This window comes from Musca autumnalis, unplaced genomic scaffold (genome assembly GCF_047663935.1).
Source record: "Musca autumnalis isolate F117 unplaced genomic scaffold, ASM4766393v1 scaffold_4, whole genome shotgun sequence".
Taxonomy (NCBI): Eukaryota; Metazoa; Arthropoda; class Insecta; order Diptera; family Muscidae; genus Musca; species Musca autumnalis.
In genome coordinates, this window is record NW_027411977.1 from 185,993,541 (window position 1) to 186,017,246 (window position 23,706).

General features: G+C 35.3%; 1 protein-coding gene across 12 annotated transcripts in view; it reads left to right on the top strand.

Moving 5' to 3' along the window:
• Positions 1 to 23,706, top strand: part of LOC141402723 (uncharacterized) — a 688,471-nt gene that overhangs the window by 214,248 nt on the left and 450,517 nt on the right. For all 12 annotated transcript variants that reach the window (XM_073984599.1, XM_073984586.1, XM_073984598.1 and 9 more), the window contains one exon: positions 448 to 573. In XM_073984599.1, the coding sequence (XP_073840700.1) occupies positions 448 to 573 (126 nt within the window). The remainder of the gene's footprint in view (positions 1 to 447; positions 574 to 23,706) is intronic.

Genomic DNA, 23,706 nt, shown 5'->3' on the forward strand with positions numbered 1-23,706 from the left:
TGCAATGTACAGGAAATGATTTATGGCTATTAGGGGCAAATAATTGAATGTCCAATGCGTAGACAAGATTACGACACGTACTCAATACATTTCTCTGGTAATATAAAGCACACACACACATCATGCCAGGAGGCTAGATTACCTAGGGGAAGGGGAAACAAATATGGTTTGGGGTTTCACACAATCTATTGGAAAACACAAAGAACCCCTTGTCCATCTACCCCAAGTGGAAACATACCTTTATTGACACTAGAAGTTGATCCTATTTTGTTATTGCCTGGCAGGTTGTAAACATTCGAGGAACACACACGAAAATACATACATAACTCTCACATTCACATTTTTTTGGGGAATTGTAACAATTGTTTTTTTTTTCTCCCTCTGTCAATGTAATAAAATTCTATTTTTATTTTTTTCCAATTTTCTTTTCTTTCTCTTTTTTTGTAGATAATATTCGACAGTTTTACTGTTGGTCGCTTTGATGAGGGTATGGTCGATACAGATGTGGATGGCTATGAGACAAGTCTTAGCCCCACAGGAGAATTACCTGGTTGTCCAGAAGGCTTTATGCAGGTAAGTTCAAACAAAACAATCAAAATGTACAACCAGAAGAGAACAATAGGTGGTGGAGCAGAAGAAGAAGAAGAACAAAAAAACATAAATTGAAATGAAGACAAATGTATTTTTCACAATATAAACTTTACTACCACAATTTAGATGTGAGGGGATGCCATGACAAAAATACTAAGTTACAGATAAATGTCTGTTATATAGATTCGTTTGATGAACACAATATATAATTTTCATTTTAAAACCACAATTTTTATTTTAAGGAATTGGTTATAAACTAAAATAACCTCAAAATAATGGAAGAAACTTTATCTGTTATATTTCCATAGCACTATGGCTCGAAATTTGAATTTAGCCAAAAAATTGACATTGTTATTATTTGTTATTCTTATCTGTATTGTTGAAATATGAAAGTAAACTCTTAAAAACAACAACAAACATAATCTTTATGAACTTGTCTGGTTGAAGTTAAGCTGGATTATCGAATATTTTTTGCAAGTGAAAAAGGAAAGCCGGAGATTCGGTCACACACAACCACAAAATTATGTCGTTTTTTATTGTATGTAAGTTCATTCTTCTGATTAATCTGGCTCTGGGTCTATCTCCAGTTATAGGAATGCGACTGGGATGTAACCATAGATCTACTGGACGCAGAGTGTCGTACGGGCCTGTATCGCATGTTGGACAGATGTTTTGCACGGTGTCATCGATCCTTGCTCTGTAGGAATTTAGACGGCTGCACCATCCTGAGAGTAGTTGAGCAAAAACTACTCTGGTTTGTCGTGGCAGTCGACGTTACTCAGCTGCGATAGATGATGCCCTCCGAGATCCGCATTCATACCATATTTCTTTATGGCATCTGCGACTGCATCCGTATGAATGCTATTCAAACTTGCTTCATAGGCTTATTGACCGACGGTTTCTCTCTTGTAATCTCTTTCAAAAGCATTAGGATCCCTCCTGAGATCGCTGGGTGGGGTAGTCCAATTTACCATATCGTGGTTAGAATGGCTTTCACGGTAATACCCTAGCAAGTACTGCAACTAGAGTTGAGTAATCTAGTTCCTAATTCCTTGTACTAGTTCCAAAACGTATGAGTAACATCATGAAATTTAACATGTGATATTAAGTATACGCAGTTATTTTATTAAATTAAATTGAAATGAAGACAAATGTGTTTTTACACAAAATAAACTTTAGTACCACATTTTTGATGTGGAGGGGATACCATGACCAAAATATGTAGTTATAGATAAATGTCTGTGACATACACAGAAAAAAATATTTCAAGAATTTTTACATATTTTCGTTCCTGATGCAGTTTTTTCATACTGTACAGGTACCTCACATAAGATACATGTGCACTTTCTTATATCCATCCGAAAGCCACTATTTTTTCAAAAATATGTAAGATTTTCATGAGATGCAAAATCACTTTCTTATTATTCCCTACATTCTCTCACATTTCCTCTCTTGTTTGGTAAACGCTCTCTACTTTGTTCTCGTTTTCTTTTGTATGGTCTCATCTTAAGATGGGAATTCCCACTATCCAAAAACCACGACACAACCCCCACCATCGTCTCACCAACTGCCGCAACAATTGTTGTTAGTTAACTAACAAACCAAACAACTACAGTCCGTTTGGTGTCGAAAAAAACAAAGTCATTGGTCGTAAGAATATTTCGCACATACAAATTTGTAATTTATTTAACATAAAAGCAACATCTAATATCTCAACCTAGTGCTGATAGACTCAACTAGTATGTGCATATGGTTCATATTGTTTCTGCTACGCTCACAAGACGATAACAAATCAGTGGAAATCATTAGAAGAAAGGTAAATTACAATAATACAAAATGGGTGGTGAGTGGTGGTGATGTGGTGGCGGTTGTTGTTAGACAATAAAAACAAAAACAACTCGCCAAAATTGTTTTTTTTTCTATCTCTCAGAAGAAACCAGTATTTTTTTGCTTTATGAAAGGCGTTCTTGAAATGCAGAAATTTGAACTTTGGCAAGACTTTATGAACACTATTCCTATAATACAGTAATTTTTTTTTTCTGTGTATATTCATTTGATGAACACAATATGTACTATCTATTTTAAAACCACATTTTTATACCCTCCACCATAGTATGGAGGGTATATTAAGTTTGTTTTTCCGTTTGTAACGCATTGAAATACTCATTTGCGACCCTATAAAGTATATATATTCTTGATCAGGGTAAAATTCTAAGTCGATCTGAGCACGTCCGTCCGTCCGTCCGTCCGTCCGTCCGTCTGTGGTAATCACTCTAGCATCCACAAAAATGGAGATAGGACGCTAAAATTTTGGGAAAATGCGTCTTTTGTTTGCAGGCAGGTCAAGTTCGATGATGGGCTATATCGGTCCACGTTTTGGTATAGCCCCCATATAACGGTACCCCCCGATTTACGGTATTTTGACGTTTTTAGCTACATTTTCAGACCGATTTGGCTATAATTTGACATTTAGGGTTCTTAAGTATCAATAAACATATATAACAAAACTTGTGGACATAGGTCCACGTTTTGGTATAGCCCCATATAACGGTACCCCCCGATTTGCGGTATTTTGACGTTTTTAGCTACATTTTTAGACCGATTTAGCTATAATTTAACATTTAGGGTTCTTAAGTATTAATAAACCTATATAACAAAAGTTGTGGACATAGGTCCACGTTTAGGTATAGCCCCCATATAACGGTACCCCCCGATTTGCGGTATTTTGACGTTTTTAGCTACATTTTCAGACCTATGTAGCTATAATTTGACATTTAGGGTTCTTAAGTGTCAATAAACATATATAAAAAAACTTGTGGACATAGGTCCACGTTTTGGTATAGCCCCCATATAACGGTACCCCCCGATTTGCGGTATTTTTACGTTTTTAGCAACATTTTTAGACCGATTTAGCTATAATTTGACATTTAGGGTTCTTAAGTATCAATAAACATATATAACAAAAGTTGTGGACATAAGTCCACGTTTTGGTATAGCCCCCATATAACGGTAGCCCCCGATATACGGTATTTTGACGTTTTTAGCTACATTATCAGACCGATGTAGCTATAATTTGACATTTAGGGTTCTTAGGTGTTAATAAACTTATATAGCAAAAGTTGTGGACATAGGTCCACGTTTTGGTATAGCCCCATATAACGGTACCCCCCGATTTGCGGTATTTTGACGTTTTTAGCTACATTTTCAGACCGATGTAGCTATAATTTGACATTTAGGGTTCTTAAATGTCAATAAACTTATATAACAAAAGTTATGGACATAGGTCCACGTTTTGGTATAGCCCCCATATAACGGTATCCCCCGATTTACGGTATTTTGACGGTTTTAGCTACATTTTCAGACCGATGAAGCTATAATTTGACATTTGAAGTTCTTAAATGCAAATAAACTTATGTGACTAAACTTGTGGACATAGGTCCACGTTTTGGTATAGCCCCCATATAACGGTACCCCCCGATTTACGGTATTTTGACGTTTTTATCTACATTTTCAGACCGATATAGCTATAATTTGACATTTAGGATTCTTAAGTGTAACTAAACTTATATAACAAAAGTTGTGGACCTAGGTCCACGTGTTGGTATAGCCCCCATATAACGGTACTCCCGATTTACGACATTTTGACGTTTTTATCTACATTTTCAGACCGATTTAGCTATCAATTGACATTTAGGGTTCTTAAATGTCAATAAACTTAGATAACTAGTGGACATAGGTCCATATTTTGGAATAGCCCCCATATAACGTTACCGCCCGATTTCAGAAATTTTGAGAATTTTACCAACAAGTTTTAACCGAATTATCTGTAATTTGAACATTTGACATTTGAAATTCTTAGTGGTCACCACACCTCTCCACTAAAAATTGTCAAGAAAGCCCCCATATAACGGTACCTCCCGATTTTCAGTAATTTGATGATTTTAGCTACAATATTAAACCGAACTAGCAGTAATTTGACATTTGAAGTTCTTAGTGGTCACAACACCTCTCCATCAAAAATTGTCAACATAGGTCCATGTTCGGATATACATAGCTCCCATGTAACGGTACCTCCCAATTTTCAGTAATTTGGCCATTTTAGCTACAATTTTTAACAAAACTAACTGTAATTTGACATTTGAAGGTTGTAGTGGTCACCACGCATCTGCATCAATAATTTTCAACATAGCCCCAATATAACGATACTTCCCGATTTTCGGTACTTTGAGGATTTTACTCAAAATGTTTAACCGAACGTAGGTCCATGTTTTTGTATAGCCCCAAAACAAACCTCCCGATTTTCCGTACCTTAGCTTTATTTTTGGACGAACTTTCTGTAATTTGAAATTTAAAGCCAACAAAAATTGTTAATTTAAGTTCATATTTTCGTATAGCCCAGATACCTCCGAACTAGCTGCTAATGCCATTTGAAGTTCCCACGTTATGTACCGATTTTCGATATTTTGAGGATTCTAGCTAAATTTTTTAACCGAGGAGTTATTTGACATTAAAGGCTCCCATCAAAAACTCTCAACATAGACCCATGTTTTATTATAACCCCTATATAACAGTACCTCCCAATTTCTAGCCCACCAAAAATTGTCAACAGTTAGATATAGGCACCATAAAAAAGGGCCTCCCGAATGAAGCATTTTATGTACATTATCTGACATTTTAACGTACTCACTTAAAGTTGGGGACAGGAATGAATATTTTATGGTGGAGGGTATGAAAAGTTCGGCCCGGCCGAACTTAATGCTTTTTTACTTGTTTTGTCTTAAAGAATTGATAAAAACTAAAATAAAATTTTATATTTACGTAGGACTATGGTTCGAAATGTGAAAAATTTTTCTATAAGACATTGTTTTTATTTGTGAAAGTGGTGAGTTTTCAATGCCCATCAGCATCGTCTACACGAATATACATAATCCATAATCCAAAAAATTTATATATTAAAAGAACGCCATTTGGGAGCATTCAGAACTTTTGGCCCAATATCAACGAAAGTATGATTACATTAATTATAGCTTTTTAATAAAGATCACAAAGAATACCTGCTGCAGGAACCTAAACTAAGCTGTGCTTTTTTTAAATATATCTGAAGTAGTGGTCGTAAATATTAAGATGTTTCGGGACACATACCTTTGGAAGAATTGGGTTTCATTAGAAAATAAAACGATAACATGGATTACCCTCAATTAAAATTTCAACACGATACGAGAAGTGGCTTGCTGTTGAAATTTTAACACGATTGAAACCTTCTGCCAGCAACGTAAAAAATTCGGTAAAACATTTCATAGAATTGTCCGATATAGACCTTCTTGATGTACGTTTACTACGTGCGAAGATCAGTAGTGGGATTCTGGAACTCATTTTTGCTGTTATCGATAATTGTCGGTAAAATTAAAATGCTTATAATTTCGATAATTAACGAAAATTTTCGGTAAGTTAACGATGAATAAAAAGTAGTCGCCAGACTCTACCGACACAAACTGTGATGCAACTTTTCTTTATGTTTTTAGTCATAATTTTGCGATTTAATTTTACCGATTTTTGTCGGTAACAGTAAAAATGAGTTACTGAATCCCACTACAGGTCAATTCGGATACTCTATCGTGGTCATCTGTCATAGTATTTGGAGCCGGCAGAGTTTTTGATCTTTTGGGCAGCAAAGACAACCAGTTGAAAAAAAAACATAGACATAAACTATACTTTTCGAAAAAATATTGCAATTTTATGTGCCTGATCAAAAAACTTTAAACAAAATCGGTTACTCCCTTCGAAAGTTATCAAGCGCAAAATTTCAGTGAAAATTATTGAATTTTTGTGGGGAAGAGACCCGAAGTAGTAGGCCGATAATGTCCGACCTGTGTTACAGTCTTTTCCCCTACAGAATCTTTAAGTTTCACTCGTCAGGTGTACGGTGCTCATGTCAGAAGGTACTAACTAGATGATAGTAAATACAAGAAGATGTCACCTTCGGTCCTGAACAGCTAGGAAGAGAAACCAATCAAACAGGACGGTATACAATTAATGCTAATTTCTGCGATTGGTTGTGTGATATTTCAATAACCTGCCTGCGAATGTGTCTAAACGTTTAGGTTTAATGATACGAAGCAATCTATAATATATTGAAACAGTGTTTGATTAATGTGTTTTAACAGTAAACGAAGCGCTAGTGCTTTCCACCGTCTTAAATAGATCTGTATATATTGCCATAGGAGAGTGAGTCAAACCTGAGGGAGATATACATATAATTGTTCACGCGATTTCTGTCGTCTAATTAATGCTAACTTTCAATTATGTCCTTTATGTCCTTCGAATGTCCGATGTGTGAAACCCTTCACGATCCTGACTCTCAGAGCCTAAAAGCCGTTGGTTGGTTTTTCAATTGTGACGCAATGAAATAATCATTTGCTGCTATATAAAGTTCTTGATCAGAATAAAATTCTATGTCGATCTGGCCATGTCCGTCAGCCGCCATATAACGGTACATTCTGATTTTAGGTATTTTGAGCACTTAAAATGCATGTTTTATTCGAACTAGCTGTAATTTGACATTCGGATCTTAGGTACTTTGAGCACTTTAGCTGCATTTTTTATTCGAACTAGCTATCATTTGACCAACAATTTTCAACCTAGGTCCATGTTTTGGCATAGCACCCATATAACGGTACCTCTCCATTTTCTGTATTTTGGCGATTTTAGCTATACTTTTAACCGAACTAGCTGTAATCTGTCATCTGCGATTTCTAGCGGACACAACACTCATACACTAAAAATTGCAGACATAGGTCCATGTTTTGATGTAGGCCCATATAATGGTCTATCGCGATGTTCAGTACATATTTTGACCAAAATACCCATAACTTGACATATGCGATTCCTAGCGATACAAAACTTCTCCACTGAAAATTGTCGACATAGGTCCATATTTGAAAAAACAGTACCTCCAGATTTTTGGTGTTTTGAGGAGTTTAGCGACAATTAACGGAGCTAAATTTAATTCGACAGTTGATGCTCCCATTGGTCACAAAACTTCTCTACCGTCACTTATCAACAAAGGTCCATAGTTTGGTATAGCTATCATATAATACGATTTAAGGTATTCTGAGGAATTCAGCGACATTTCATTTTATACCTGTAATTCAAAAGTAGAAGTTTCCAGTGGTCAACAAACTTCTCCAACACAAAATGTAAACATAGCTCCAAAGAAAAATAAATATTAGATTTTAGTTGAGAATATTTTATGTTGGAGGAAATAAAAAGTTCGACCCGACCGAACTTAACGTTTCTTATCGTTGTAGGGAGGTGAACTTTCACACGGTACCTTGTCACTTTTAAAAGACGTTTCTTTATTCAAAAAGGATGTGATACCTCTTAGGAGTATGTATGAAAATCTGTCCGTGCTTTAATGTAGCCTGTTTTAAAGCCTACAGTCAGATGAAAATAAATAAGAAACTTATTTACCAAAACAAGGAATGGCCGGCAGCCTAAAGTCCACTTGGCTCCTTCATGAGGTAACATCCGACAAATGAATGATCCCAGCAAACCAATCGTACCGATATCGTAACGAAATCGGAACAAATTTCGGACGTAACGTCCGATATCTGATCCGAAATCGTTACGATATCTTAACGAAAGTTGTATGAAGTGGTTGACATAATTTCGCAACGAAATGTCGGAGCGAAATCGGATCGATTTCGGTCAGAATTCGCAACGAAATCGGAAGAAAATCCTTGGGAAATTCGGAATTCGAATTTTTTCTTGCGAATTTTCGTACAGATCTGAGGTACCTTCCGAACCTTCGTAAAGATTTCTGAACGATTTTTGAATAATTTCGTATGATTATCAAAGGAAAAAAATTTCTCTGATCCATCTTTTTTATTGATAAATTTTCTTTGTTATATTTTTTATTGGAAGATTATAATTTCAAAGATATCTAATGATTTTCACTGTTATTATCATTTTGTAGTTATAGTAGAACAATGTAAACTTTGTGTACGAATATGTTGAGTCTATCAGCACTAGCTTGAATTATTATATGTTGCATTTATATTTAAAATATTTAAAAAATGTATATGTGAATTTTATAACCAACCATTTTGTTTTTTGACAACAAACTAAAATGTTGCTTGTTAGATATATACAAAAGGTGGTTGTTGTGCGAAGGGAAATTTGTTTCCGACATATCGATCCGAATTCGTAACGAAATCGGAAGAAAAACATTAGCAAATTCGAAGGGAAATTTACTTCCGACATTTTCTCCGAAATCGGAACGAAATCTGAACGAATTCCCCTACGAAAAATCGTATAGAAATCGATACGAAATCTGAACGATTTTTCTACCGAAATTGTTCCGATATGTCGGGCATCCGACATTTGGTTTGCTGGGATGCTAGTCGATTTTGCAGCGGCAAAAAACATGGTAATGATCAATACCAGGTTCCAGCACCTCGACATACACAAGACCACATTGATATCCCCAGATGGGGAAACAAGAAACCAGATTGATCATGTTGTGATAGACGGAAGACATTCGTCCAGTGTGTTAGATGTCCTATCGATTCGAGGATCGAACATCGATTCGGACCATTTCCTTGTAGCATGGTACGCACTCGTCTAGATGTTGCGGCAAAAGTGCGATTAACACAGGACGGAAGCTGGATGTCGAGAAGCAGCAAACACAACAGATAGCACAAGCCAATTCCACTCAACTGACTTACATGCTGGAAGACGGCACTGCTTGTCCCGATAATGTGGAAACGCAGTGACAAAGAATAGCCCGCTCACTTTAAACAGCCGCAAAAATAGTGCTTAGGTACCAAAAACCACCACCTAAAAATCAGGAGTGTCGTAAGGCCGCTGAAGAAAAAACGCGGCATACAGAGCAACCCTGCATTCAGTAGCAACACGAAGCGGGAAAGAAAAATATCGGTAGAAGAGGAGAGACCAGAAGCGTATTTTCAGAAGAAAGAAATAGAGAGCAAGAAAAACTTGAGATGTTCAGGTACAGGCACATTCTCCCGCAAAGATTATGAAGGGATTCCGGTAACTGATACAGGTAGCGTACTGAAGATCTGGAAGGAGCATTTTATGAAGCTCTTAGTATCGAATATGGGCGGCGATGAAGATACACCAAAACCAATTGCAAACGACGACGTTGAATGTTTTCCACCTAGCCAAAGCGAGGTTATGACAGCAATTAATCGGCTGAAAAACAATAAAGCAGCAGGAGCTGATGGGCTGCCCGCCGAACTGTTCAAGACGAAATGCTGATAAGGAGTATGCATCAGTTAATTACCGAAATTTGGCAGGAAGAAAGTATACCCAACGATTGAAACCTCAGCCTCCTATGTTCCGTACACAAGAAAGGAGACAAGACATGCTACCAATCGCATACAAAGTGCTGTCGAGCGTACTGTGTGAACGTATAAAACCCATGGCCTATAACATAATCGGGTCACACCAATGTGGTTTTAGACTTGGTAAATCGACAATTGACCAAATTTTCATACCGCGCCAAATACTAGAGAAGACCCACGAAAGACAGATCGACACATACCACCTGTTTGTCGATTATAAGGCCGCCTTCGGCAGCCCGATTCTATCAAAGGTGTTCCAAGCCATGTCCGTGTTTGGTATCCCTGCAAAACTTATACGATTATGTAGGATGACATTGGCTAATACAAGATCAGCTGTTAAAGCAGGAAAGAACCTCTTGGAGCCTTTTGAAACAAAACGAGGTTTCAGACAAGGTGACAGTCTATTGTGTGACCTATTCAACATTCTATTGGAAAAGGTCATACGAGAAGCGAATGTATATACCGATAGAGATAAAAATATCACTATATACAATAAGGATATATTGTTACTGGCCTACGCAGACGATGTTGATATAATAGATCCATCAACTCGATCAGTAACAGCCACCTTTGCGAAAATTGAAAAAGAGTCTGCCAAAGTGGGTCTGACAGTCAACGGCGATAAGACCAAATTTATGATATCAACACGAAAGATGTCCAGTAGACTCGGACCAACTTTTGATGTTCAGAATTACAATTTTGAGGTAGTAAATGACTTTATCTACCTCGGCACCGCCATAAATAAACCTAACAACATAAGTTATGAAATCAAGAGAAGAATAATATTGGCCAACAGATGCTATTTTGGTCTAAGTAAACAGTTCAAAAGCAAAACCACCTCTCATCAGACCAAACTTACACTCTACCAGACGTTGATACTTTATGTATGGATCTGAAGCATGGGTACTTTCGAAAATAGATGAGGCAGAACTTGGCGTGTTTGAGAGAAAAATTCTTCGAAAGATTTATGGACTAATATGCGTTGACGGTAAATACCGGCGTCGCACAGTGTTGCCGCGTGGACAAAAATCAAAAAATGCGATGTTAACTTTTACATATGTTTATGTTTTTTTCTTACAGTAAACACATCCGATACAACGAATCTGAAAGAATTTTGTCGATATGTGCATCCATAATGAAGTTATAGCTCTTTAAATATGAAAAATATTTCCCAGATAATCTAAAGCGATAATCATATGAAAATTGGACGACATTTAAAATAACATTTTCTGAAAAGTTTGTTGATAATATTAAAAGTTTTGGATGGGAATTTGATGGGTGGGCTATAAATAAAAAATTTTAGTACAAAAAGTTGACATCAACTGCACATGGGCAAAGTACCGATATCAAGAACTAAAAATTTATATCTGATAAAAAAAAAGTATAAATTCTTAATATTTCGTAGAGTATATCTTTTGATTGCCACCCATTGCCACCATGGCTCTTGGTTTCCGTTAATTGTACATCTCTTCCGAAGGGAAATGTGTAAAAACATTCTGCCCATCCCTGCAACCTTCTGAGATATATCGGTTCAGATTTTATATAGCCCCAATATATATCTTTTCCCGATTTTGCTACAGCTTGTTCAATTTTGATCGAATAGCCTTGAAATTTAATATGTGTTGTTTTCTGAAGCCCATAAATAGCTACACCATTTTTCACAAAAATCGGTTCAGATTTGGATATAGCCCCCATATATATCTTTCCCCGATTTTGCTATAACTCGGTCAATTTTGATCGAATAGCCTTCACATTTAATATGTAATAATTTCTTAGGCCTCTGAGTACCTCTACCGATTTTCAAAATAATCGGTTCATATTTGGATATAGCCCCCATATATATCTTTCCCCGATTTTGCTATAACTCGGTCAATTTTTGATGAATATCCTTCAAATTTAACATGGGAGGTTCCTCAGGTCCCTGTTCATTTTGGCATTTGGGGTCGGTGAACCTATACAGGGACATAAGAAAATATCACATATCAAATTTGAAGGCTATTCATCAAAAATTGAACGATTTATAGCAAAATCGGGGAAAGATATATATGGGAACTATATCCAAATCGGAACTGACTTTTTTGAAAATCGGTAGAGCTACTCAGATGACTAAGAAATTATTACATTATTAATTTGAAGGCTATTCGATCAAAATATATATGGTGGCTATATCCAAATCTGAACCGATATGGACCAAAGTTGAAATTTTTCATTCCTATGCCCTTACAAGTACTTGTGCAAAAATGTATCAACCTAGGTCAACTCCTTCTATTTTCCACTTTTGTATGGAAGCGGCAACACTGTGCGTCGTATGAACCCCGAGCTGTACCAGCCGACCGACATCGATATAGTGAAACGTATCGAACTATAATGATTGCGTTGGCTGGGCCACGTCAGCAGAATGGATAGTGATGCCCCCGCTAGAAAGGCATTTGAATAGGAGCCACTCGACGCACCAAGGGAAGACCAAAACTCCGATGGAAAGACCAAGTTTGAGAAGATATGACAAAACATGGCATCCAAAATTGGAGATGTAAAGCAAAAGATCGGTGCGTTTGGAAATATATTCTTAGTTCGGCTTATGGAACAATACGATCTGCTAAGTACAAAAAATTCCACGTTTTGATATTGAAAGGTGAATAACAACACCTTAATCAAGGATTTGGACACATGTTTCTTCTGCATTGGCCGTGATTCAATATTGAGTGCTACTAATTACCGGGAATCGCTTGTGCTAAAAAATTTCGGTACATGGGCATGTTTGATATAGTCCTAATAGTGTCTCCCACTTTAAAGTATTTGAGAAGCCACTTTCCACTTTTTTTCTTTGAGTGTGTATAACAACTGCCTAAATAAAGTAGACAGTAGAGGAGTAGAAGATCATTTTAGCCTGTTGAAGGTTCCTACAAATGTTATAAACGAAATCGACGGAAAAAAGAATCTTATGACATTTTTTAAAAGGTGATAAAATAATTGAAGATATTGGTTATTGTGTGTAACTGTTACCAAATCACCCGCATAGTGGTATTTCCACTTTCACCTAGCCACCAATATTTATTATATTTTCATTTGAACTTTCCATCGATTTCCTGAAAACAAACTAAGTGGAGCATAAAAAATCTCAATTAACAATAGCTTTGTAAATGACCTAATTTTTTCCACTGACATTAACAAAGACAATTGAAACAGAGAGAGAGAGAGAGCTACTTCATGTATTGTTTACTATGATTGTAATGAAATTTAGTCCGATAAGACAGTGGCTATTGAAAAGGAATTTGCTGCCTACAAAACCCGGAAAGACAATAGAAACAAGAATGAGGCAACATCGACTCACACACAAAAAACAGTCTGTCTGATGACAAATTGTAAAATGACCCTACTCACAAAAACCATTCTATTCACATTTAGCCAGCCATTCATTCATAGGTATGAAGAAACATAATTAAAGTCCATGACCTCTTCGGGGCACATTCACACACAAAACAAAAATTGCCTTAACCCCCAAACCAGATACGTATCTGTAGTCAGAATTCAAACAAAAGTAATATTTTCTTTCGAAACAATAGAAAGACTCTCTCAAACACACACATAAGGACACAACATGCTCACATACAAATATATGGGAAGGAAAAAAAATAACAATAACCACAAAGCAGTAGAGAGGTGGCATACTCAGGACATTACCTTTTTGAAAAGCTTCATAAATAAAAACCTCACACACACACATACATATACATAAACGATTGAGTGGAAGAAGAAACATTGAATGGCTTATAAATACAAGCAAGGCACAAACATGCATAGGTATAGGTATGTCTTGGTTTACCAGTAATATTGGCAGTCAAAAACACTTGCCTCAAGCAATAGTCTTAGATGCCACATAAAGCATGAATTGAGGTTGCTTTGTTGTGGAGGATATTTTGCAGCATTTGCTGTTACTGGTATTTGCAGGCAGTTACCACCCCCTCTTTGCCTTTCAACAAAACAATTGCTATTATGAAGCGTAAACTATGCCTTCACTTCTTAGAAATTCTTGAGGGGAAAAAGGGGTCGGGAAGTTTTAAGTACACAACAACTACCAGCATTTACTCAGACTCAATAAGTCTCAAAAACACGGACACACACATACGCACTCACAACATCTCACATGAATGCTGCTTATAAATATAGTCTTATGATAATGTGCAACTATATTATATGTATGTAAGTATGTATGTACTGTTATGTATAATGTTATGCTACATTTACACAAAGGCCAGTCCAGGAAACGGATGTAATGTTTTTTGTGTGTGCGTTTTTTTTTTGTGTTTTGTGGCATACCTCACTCTCTTCCCAACTCAACCATTGCAACGCCAAATAATTCCTTAAGAGGATGCAGGATTTGTGTAATAGAAATTGTTGTTGTATTTTTTGCTGTTTTGTTTTATTGTTGTTGTTTTATTTATGTATTTCGATTTTCTTCTTCTTCTCCGGATTTCTTTTGTTTTCCTAAAAATTGTTTCTTTTTTTGCCTTTGTTGTTGTTGTGCTTGTTTTATTTTTATTCGTTCGATATTGGGTATTAGTTTTGTGAGCTACATTTCTTTGCCAGTAACACTTCATTTATAATGTTCACTCCATATGCAATCCACTGAACCGTGCCGAACAATAGAAATCGGATTTTATCGATTTACAAGAAAATTGTTCTTTTTTGTTTTGGTTTTGTGCGTTTTTCTATGGGAAACGAAAGAAATGCTCCAAATAACATAATGTACATGACTTTTATTGAACTGGCGGGGAATACTTAATTCGTTAATATCGAGGATGGGAAAAAATTCCATGAAATATTTATCATAAATATCACGGAAATTGAAACAATTGTGAAAATAATTATTTTGCAAATATAGAGTCGATTTAAGCCAATATTAGTTTAAGGCACTTTCTCCTACACAGAAAAAAAAATTGTAGCCATTTGATAAAGAAATTCAAAGATTCAACCAAAAATTTATCGATTTTTCGGCAATAAAAAAAATTGTCATATTGACAAAATTCGATAAAATTTTGTGATCACAAAGTAAAAATACATGTTGATAAAATAAAATTGTAATATTGATTAAAATATTTATCGATTTTTTTATTTTGAACTGATAAAATATTTCACATATTGACAAAAATATTTATCAAAATATTCCACATTTTGCTTGATAAAAACAAAATATTTTCTTGATTAAAAAAATTGTTGAATGCATTTTTTCCAATCAATAAAAAAATATTCATATTTACAATTATTTTGTTGTTTTTTTGTTAAATACAAACCCAAACGCCACAAAAAAAGATACATACACACATTTATAAATGGTGGTGGTTATTTATTTATTATTTGAAATACCAAGAACAAAAGCAACACCAGACGCATAGGTACATAAAAAATAACAGATGAAGGAAAGAAAAATGGAATGGAATAATTAATAACAGAAGTACATAATTATTTAGTGCCACACATTAATTTTAATATAAGAAAACAAATAAATCACTTTTAAGTATAAAATACAGGAAACATCATTAAACGTTATGAAATAAAACACATTCTTCTGCCACATTGAAAATCATCAGCCGAAAATGGGTATCTGTAATGTGAGAAATAGTACATCCATATATATTTTAAATATATAAAATGTTTTGATGTTATTACCAATATCACATGCGGCTGCTTCTTTGTCCAATAAAATATTCTTATTCTCCTTCTTCAGATACGTGAATTCAATTATAAAATGTATTGGGCATTTAATTAACTTTAAAGGCACCTTTACTTTAAGAAAACACACAAACATTGATTTATTTCTGCACTACCGATCCACACAGAACGCTTGCTTTAAAGGAACTGCCAAAATAAACCAAACTGATGGTTAAAAAAATGCCTTCCTAAACCACCAAGCAGAAAAAAACATGAGACTCGTACGGTTTTTATTCCCTCTTCGTTTGTTAGGTTCATGAAAATCAGCAACAAAAAACAGTAACAAACTTACATACAAGCCTTCACCCGAGCTAGGGTTTTGGGTTTTCCCGGTTTTTATCATTCCCGGGAAACGGGAATCAAAAAATCGCCATTCCCGGGAATCCGGGATTTCCCGGGAAATTTTAAAATACGAGAGTGGGTCAATATTTCCGTGATTTTTTATCTTCCCATAGTAACTTATATGAAATACAATATTTTCAAAGAGTTGCGGGCTCAAAAATAGATGACACATTTTCGCTCTATCGATTAAAAACGAAAAAATATGGAAAAATTCACCATGTTGCCCGGATTTTGCCCACACTGACCATTTCCATTATTCAAAGCTAATGAAATCGCTCTATGGAAAGTGATTTGGCTCAAATAATGAAGTTATTGATCAGAAAATCCAATTTTATGGACCTCGAAAATCGTATGTTTTATTCTTATGCTTAAGATAGTATCAGTCAGCTGTGCCGACTGAAATATACCCTCAGCCTCGGACCTAAAGAAAAGAAGCAAACACAATACTGCTGACGTTTCTAGGGGCTTTTTGAGTTTTTGAGCCAATTTCTTAGGAAGTATTGATTTGCCCCGAAAAAATTGTACCGTTTTAACTAGGGCCGCACACAAAACATGTTGCAGGACCGATATAGTCCATATTCCAACCTGATACATGACTAGATGAAATAATACGATATGCAAAGTTAGGACTAATCAGAAACATACTGCGGTAGTTATCTTGCCAATTTTCCATTTTAGTTGTTGCCGTCAAGGTTTCTTGGAGCTTTTAAGACATTATCTCAGGAAGTATGGACTTGCCCCCGATAAAATTTGTATCGTCGTAAAGGGGGCCGTAAAGACAAATTGCTGAAAAAAAATTCAAATCGATCCGAGAGGAAATCTAAAACTTCACTTTTTCCGAATTTTGTGTGGAACCCGTTCTATGCCTGGGTCGGTGGCTTCGTTCGAAAGTTATCTTGAGCACCAGCCAGCAAGCCGGACCCTCTTTAGCTCAATGGCTGAGGGTATAAAAATGGGATTTTAATATAGAAAATATTCTTTCGCACCTTAATAAAACAGAATAAAAATCCGTCGTTATAGACCATGTTTTTTGTGCTGCTCTTATAATTTTTTCCCTGAAGACACTTTTGTGGATTAAATTATTTCCAAATATTTTGTAATTTATTGATTCTGTAAAATCTAATCGAATTCTGATACTATGGTATAAAAGTGACGGGCATAGTTTATTTATTCATTCAATGTTAGTGATAAATGTGATTCAATACTAGTGATAAATGTAAAAATATATTTCCCGATTTCCCGGGAAATATGATTTTGTTTCCCGGGAAAATCCCGTAACCAAAAAACCGAGAATTCCCGGAAATTCCCGGTGCGGGATTTCCCTACCCAAAACCCTAACCCGAGCACAAATAAATAAACAAGCCAAATGCCACACAAACGCGCCATCCCTTCATGCCGCAAAAATTCCATGACAATGCTTTGAAATATACATAGCAACACTCACATCTCAAGAAAAAAAACACAGCACATTGTTGTAGCGCTCTCTTTATACCATAAAAATGTTGTGTCTCTCGCTCTTGAGAGCGAGAACATGCGACAAACGTTGAAAACCATTTTAACTACAAAGATTTATTAATAACCATAAACAAATTTCAATAAATTATTTGTTTGAAATCGTTTATTGATCGCTTTTTAGTTACATTTTCATGTTTGATAAACATTTTCCCTAAATATTCGAAATATTTTATCGCCATTCGACAAAAATATGGTGATAAAGCTTTTAATCAAAATTTTCTGGGTGGCTTTTTTTTCTGTGTAGGACAACTATTTTATCACCTTAAACGAGAGGCAACAAGAAATACTATAATGAATCCTGAAGGAAAGATGCGCCATTGCTCACACTTTTTAGTTATGGTAGAAGTCTTGCATGATTTAAAATTTATTTATCACGCCATAATTCAGAAGTATGACCAATGGGAAATCAATCCTTTAGCATTCATTATACACTTGACTAGCACTTTAATACCAAACAAAAATTCCATACCCCAGGATATGATCCAAATATTTTTCTATCGTACCGAAACTGGTTAAATTTCAATTACCGAGTTAATTTTGTATGATTGAGAAATCTATTATTTTTCTAATAGTACTCGTATATTAGGGCGGCCCAAAACATGACAAAGTTTTTTTTTTTTTTTTTTTTGAAACGCTTACCCCCTAATTTGTTTTCCATTTGATCCAAAAACCTCATATATCAAATTTTGTGGCTATCGGTTAACGTTAATCCGTGCCACCAGAGGGTTCTTCGTTTCCATAGCAATTTCTATGGGACCAAAAGTAAATTTTCACGATTGAGACATAATTACGGCCCTTAGAGCATAGCCGCAATTATAGTCCAATCGATGAAAAAATTTGACCAGGGCCCTATTCCACGAAACAACTTATCAACTTTTTTTGACAATTCGTAAATTTTTCGTTCCACAGAAACCTTGTTTTTGATAAGTGATAAGTTGTTAATGATAAGGTGAGTTTGCTAAGGGGCAGTTTACACTATATGTAAATGTCATATGACATAAAATTTTCCATCATTATATTGTAGATAATATGTGCAATATAGGGGATTTTCCTTACGCAATTTACTTTGTGCGTCTACACCAGCAAAAATGTAATAAAATTACGTCTCCACATTGCCTGCGTGGGTAGATATGGAATGTTTTTATTTCGTGTCATATGACATTGATAGATAGTGTAAACTACCTCTAAGTTTTCAAAAATTCTTTGCTCTCTTTTTATTTCTGTTCCACAAACGTCCTCTTCTTTGTATATTGTGTTTCCAGAGGCTAAGAAATATTTGTACCATAAAATGTTTACATTGGTCCACGTTTTGATATAGCACCCATAGGACGATACCTCCCGATTTTCGGTATTTTGACGGTTTTAGTCTCATTATTACACGGAAAAGGCTGAAATTGGGTATTAAATCTTCGTTGGGGGTATAAAACTTTCACCCAGAAATTTTTAGGTATAGGTCCACGCCCTCATATAGGCCCTATAGAACGGTTCCTCCCGATTTTCGGTATTTTGAAGGTTGTGGCCACTTTAATCCACCGAAATGGCTGAAATTTGGTATTTGGTCTTCATTTGGGGTAATAAACGTTCCATATGAAATTTGTTGGTATAAGTCCACGCCTTTTTATAGCCCTCATAGAACTTACCTCCCTATTTTCGTTGTTTTGAAGTTTGTGGCCACAATATTCCCAGAAATGCCTGATATTTGGTATTTAGTCTTCGTTAGGGGTATAAAGTTTTTTCCCAGAAACTTGTCGGTACAGGTCCACGCCTTAGTATAGCCCCCATAGAACGGGACCTCCTGATTTTCGGTATTTTGAAGCTTGTGACCTCAATATCCCACTTAAGTGACTGAAATTTGGTAGTTACAGCCTGTTTCTGTATGTCGAAAGAAGAATGTGTGCGAATGAAACACGCCCAAACTTTAGTTTTCCAAATAATTTTACCTTTGCTTTTGCATCCAAACAAAAAACAAATTTGAAAAACACTCAAGAGTTTGGACGTGTTTCATTCGCACACATTCTTCTTTCGACATACAGAAACACGCTGTTAGTCTTCCTTAAGGGTATACAACTTCCCGCTGAAACTTGTCTGTATAAATCCACGCCCTCATTTAGCGCCCCTAGGACGACAACTCCCAATTTTCGGTATTTTGGGAATACACTTCAATACAGTTCGTCGTGGAGGGTATAAAAAGTTCGGCCCGGTCGAGCTTAACGTCGTTCTTACTTGTTTTTAATTTATTTTTATTTTATTTATTTTATTTTTTTTATTCTATTTTTTATTTTATTTTTATTTTTATTTTCATTCCATTTTATTTTCATGTTTATTTTGAACTTATTTTTATTTTATTTTTTATGTTATTTTTTTGTTTCATATTTGTTTTTTTTTTTATTTTATTTTTATTTAGTTTTCATTTCATTTTATTTTATTTTTCTTTTATTTGGTTTTATTGTTTACTTTTTATTTTATGTTTATTTTTTTCTAAATTTTTTGGCGGAAAAGTTTTATAGCTGCAGGGAACTTCAAGAGACAAATTGAGGGTGGTCGTTTATAAAAATGTAGACCCTCAAAAATGGACCTATGTTGACGAATTTTAGTGAAGAAATTTCGTGATCACTGAAAATTCCCGAAAATCGGGAGGTACAGTTATATGGGGGGATATACCAAAACATGGACCTATATTGACTAAAATTCTTAAAATACCGATCATTACAGCTAGTTCGGTTAAAAATTGCAGCCAAAATTCTCAAAATACCGAAAATCGGGAGATACCGTTATATGGGGGCTATACCAAAACATGGACCTATGTTGACGATGTTTCGTTGGAGATATTTTATGACCACTGAGAACTTCAAATGTCAAATTACAGCTATTTCGGTAAAAAACTGTAGCTAAAATTCTCAAAATACCGAAAATCGGGAAGTACGGTTATATGGGGGCTATACCAAAACATGGACCTATGTTGACGATGTTTGGTGGAGATGTTTCATGACCACTGAGAACCTCAAATGGCAAATTACAGCTAGTTCGGTTACAAATTGTAGCTAAAATTCTCAAAATACCGAAAATCGGGAGGTACCGATATATGGGGGCTATACCAAAACATCGACCTATGTTTAAGATGTTTCGTGGAGATGCTTCATGACCACTGAGAACCTCAAATGTCAAATTACAGCTAGTTCGGTTAAAAATTGTAACTAAAATGCTCAAAATACCGAAAATCGGGAGGTACGGTTATAAGGGGGCCATACCGAAACATGGACCTATGTTGACGATGTTTGGTGGAGATGTTTCATGACCACTGAGAACCTCAAATGTCAAATTGTAGCTAGTTATGTTAAAACTTGTAGCTAAAATTCTCAAAATACCGAAAATCGGGAGGTACCGATATATGGGGCTATACCAAAACATGGAACTATGTTGATGATGTTTCGTGGAGATGTTTCATGACCACTGAGAACCTTAAATGTCAAATTGCAGATAGTTCGGTTAAAAATTGTGGCTAAAATTCTCAAAATACCGAAATTCGGGAGGTACCGTTATATGGGGACTATACCAAAACATGGACCTATGCCCATATCCTTTGGGATATAAGTTTGTGCCAAAGTGCCAAATTATAGCTAATTCGGTCTGCAAATGTGGCGAAGTACGTCAAAATACCTCAAATCCGTAGGTACCGTTATATGGGGGCTATACCAAATAGTGGACCGATATAGCCCATCTTCGAACTTGACCTGCCTATGGAAAAAAGACCCTCGGGTGCAAAATTTCAGCACTCTATCTCAATTATTGCGGACGCTAGAGTGATTACAACAGACGGACAGACGGACATGGCTAGATCGTCTTAGAATTTTATCCTGATCAAGAATGTATATACTTTATAGGGTTGCAAATGATTACTTCGATGTGTTACAAACGGAATGACAAACTTAATATACCCTCCATACTATGGTGGAGGGTATAAAATAATTTTGTGGAACAAAAAAATATCACTTTTCAAAATAGCTACTTTTTGAGAAGTGCAAAGTGAAAAGCGATAAGTTGTTTCGTGGAATAGGGCTCATTACATTGTTGTGGCTAAAAAACGATTTCTACAAAAATTAATGACTATCGGTTAACGTTAACCCGTGCCGCCTGACCGATCTTTATTTCAATAGTATTTTGTATAGGGACCAAAGTCGAAATTTTAGGAAATCGCTCTACAGGCCACAATTATATTCCAATCGATGAAAAAACTTTACCACTATATTGTTGTGGCTAAAACCTACAAAACCTATAACAAATTTTCTTAATTTTTAACAGGTAATTTAAGTAACGAGAAAGAAAGGCATTTTTGAAAGCGGTGCTCACTATAGCTCGAAAATGGATGATCCGATCCTCATATGTTTTTGTTAGATTATGTAAGCATCACGAGTTGTATTGAAGTAAAATGGAAAGCACTAAGCTCTTTCATTACGTAAAGGCTTATTCCTAGGAGAAGTGGAACATGCTAACTGAAGAATATCACTTTCTGTTAAACAAGGTTTAATTCGAATGAAACATCGGTATTTCCTATCCACTCAAAATCCAAAATACAATGTTACAGTCGTTCCATTTCAACGCTGTGTGTACAATAGAGTGACCCAAAAAAACATTTTTACAGTGTTTTATTTAACTTGTTTTGGTCCGTTTAGTTCAAATCATTTTTGAAAGCGGTGCTCACTATAGCTCGAAAATGGATGATCCGATCCTCATATGTTTTTGTTGGATTATTAAAAACATAAAAAGCTTGTCCTTAAGGGACAGACTTAAACAAATTTTTTGACGAATATATGGCGAAAAAACTTTAAATTTTTTAGTTAAAATCGACTTTGGCAGTTCATAATTTTTTTAAATCGATTGTTTTAACTCCGTTTCGCCGAAGGACAAGATTATTATCTTCTTATTGATCTCTGATCGGTTTATTCGTTTTGGAGTTACAGTTGCTACCGCAAACTTTTTACGCACAAGTGTAGGGGAGTGGAGTTTTCACATATTCGACTGCAGACTTTGCTTACTTGTTGGTAATTGAGAGAACTTGCATTTACCTGTCGGACATTTCACACTGTTTCTATAAAACTATTGAATCAGCAAAATTTCACCAATATAAATTAGTTCACATAGGAAACCATTATTTTCCAATCACAGAAGTTCAATTTGCATTACCGTTTTACTCTTTTTCTTCTAATGACTGCCGAAGTAACAACTCATTAACCAAATTCGCAAAATAATGCTTGTGTTCCAATAAAAAAAAAAAACATTTTAACTGGTTTTGGGGATTTTCATTAATATTTTGCCTAATTTCACTTAGATTTAATTTGTTTTTTTTTTTTTTTTTTTTTGGGTAGAGAAAATACTATCGAAAAAACGCAGTCAGTCAGTCCCCATCCCTTCTTTCCATAGATCTACACTTTATAAAATTGAGAAAAACAAACAAATTCTTGATGCTGCTTAAGGGATTCAAAAAAACAGGTTAAAAGTTTCACTCGTAATTCGTTTATTCAAAATCAATATTGAAATGAGTTCAAACAAACAGATAAAACACACAATGATGCAGACAAACAGGCATACATATGTACGTACATACAAAGGTACGGGTTAAACTCAAAATACAAAGAAGAAAGACGTATCCAAAGCCAAACAGAACCAAGGAATGTGAAACAAACAAACAGCAGCAACCGGAGCAGCAACAACAAAAACAACTAAAAATAATGTATGATGCTAAAAACAAGGCTAAAGAGAAAATTTACTAAAATGAGGTCGTCCAAGCACGTACATAAGTGGATTGGTTTGGCGGTAGTGGTAGACTAAGTATAAAATTTGTTCGTGTGTGTATGTGTGATTTGTTCTTTTTTTAAATTTTCCTCTCTGTATCAATGAATTGAACTGAATACTCTTAACATACAAAAGGTTATATTGAATTTAAATAAAATAACAAACAAACGAAAAGAACAGAAAATGGCCACAATTTACCATTTCCAGTGTCTGGGGGCTAATTTTAAAGGCTTATCCTTTTAGTCCCTTTCTCTCTGTCTCTTGTCCGATAAAATAAAATACCGAATTTAGTAATAATGAACCATGGCCCAATTTTTTCAGAATAAATAACCATTACAGTTTACGCATATTTAAATGTAGAGAGATTAAGTTAGCTTGTTAAAGATTTAGTTCA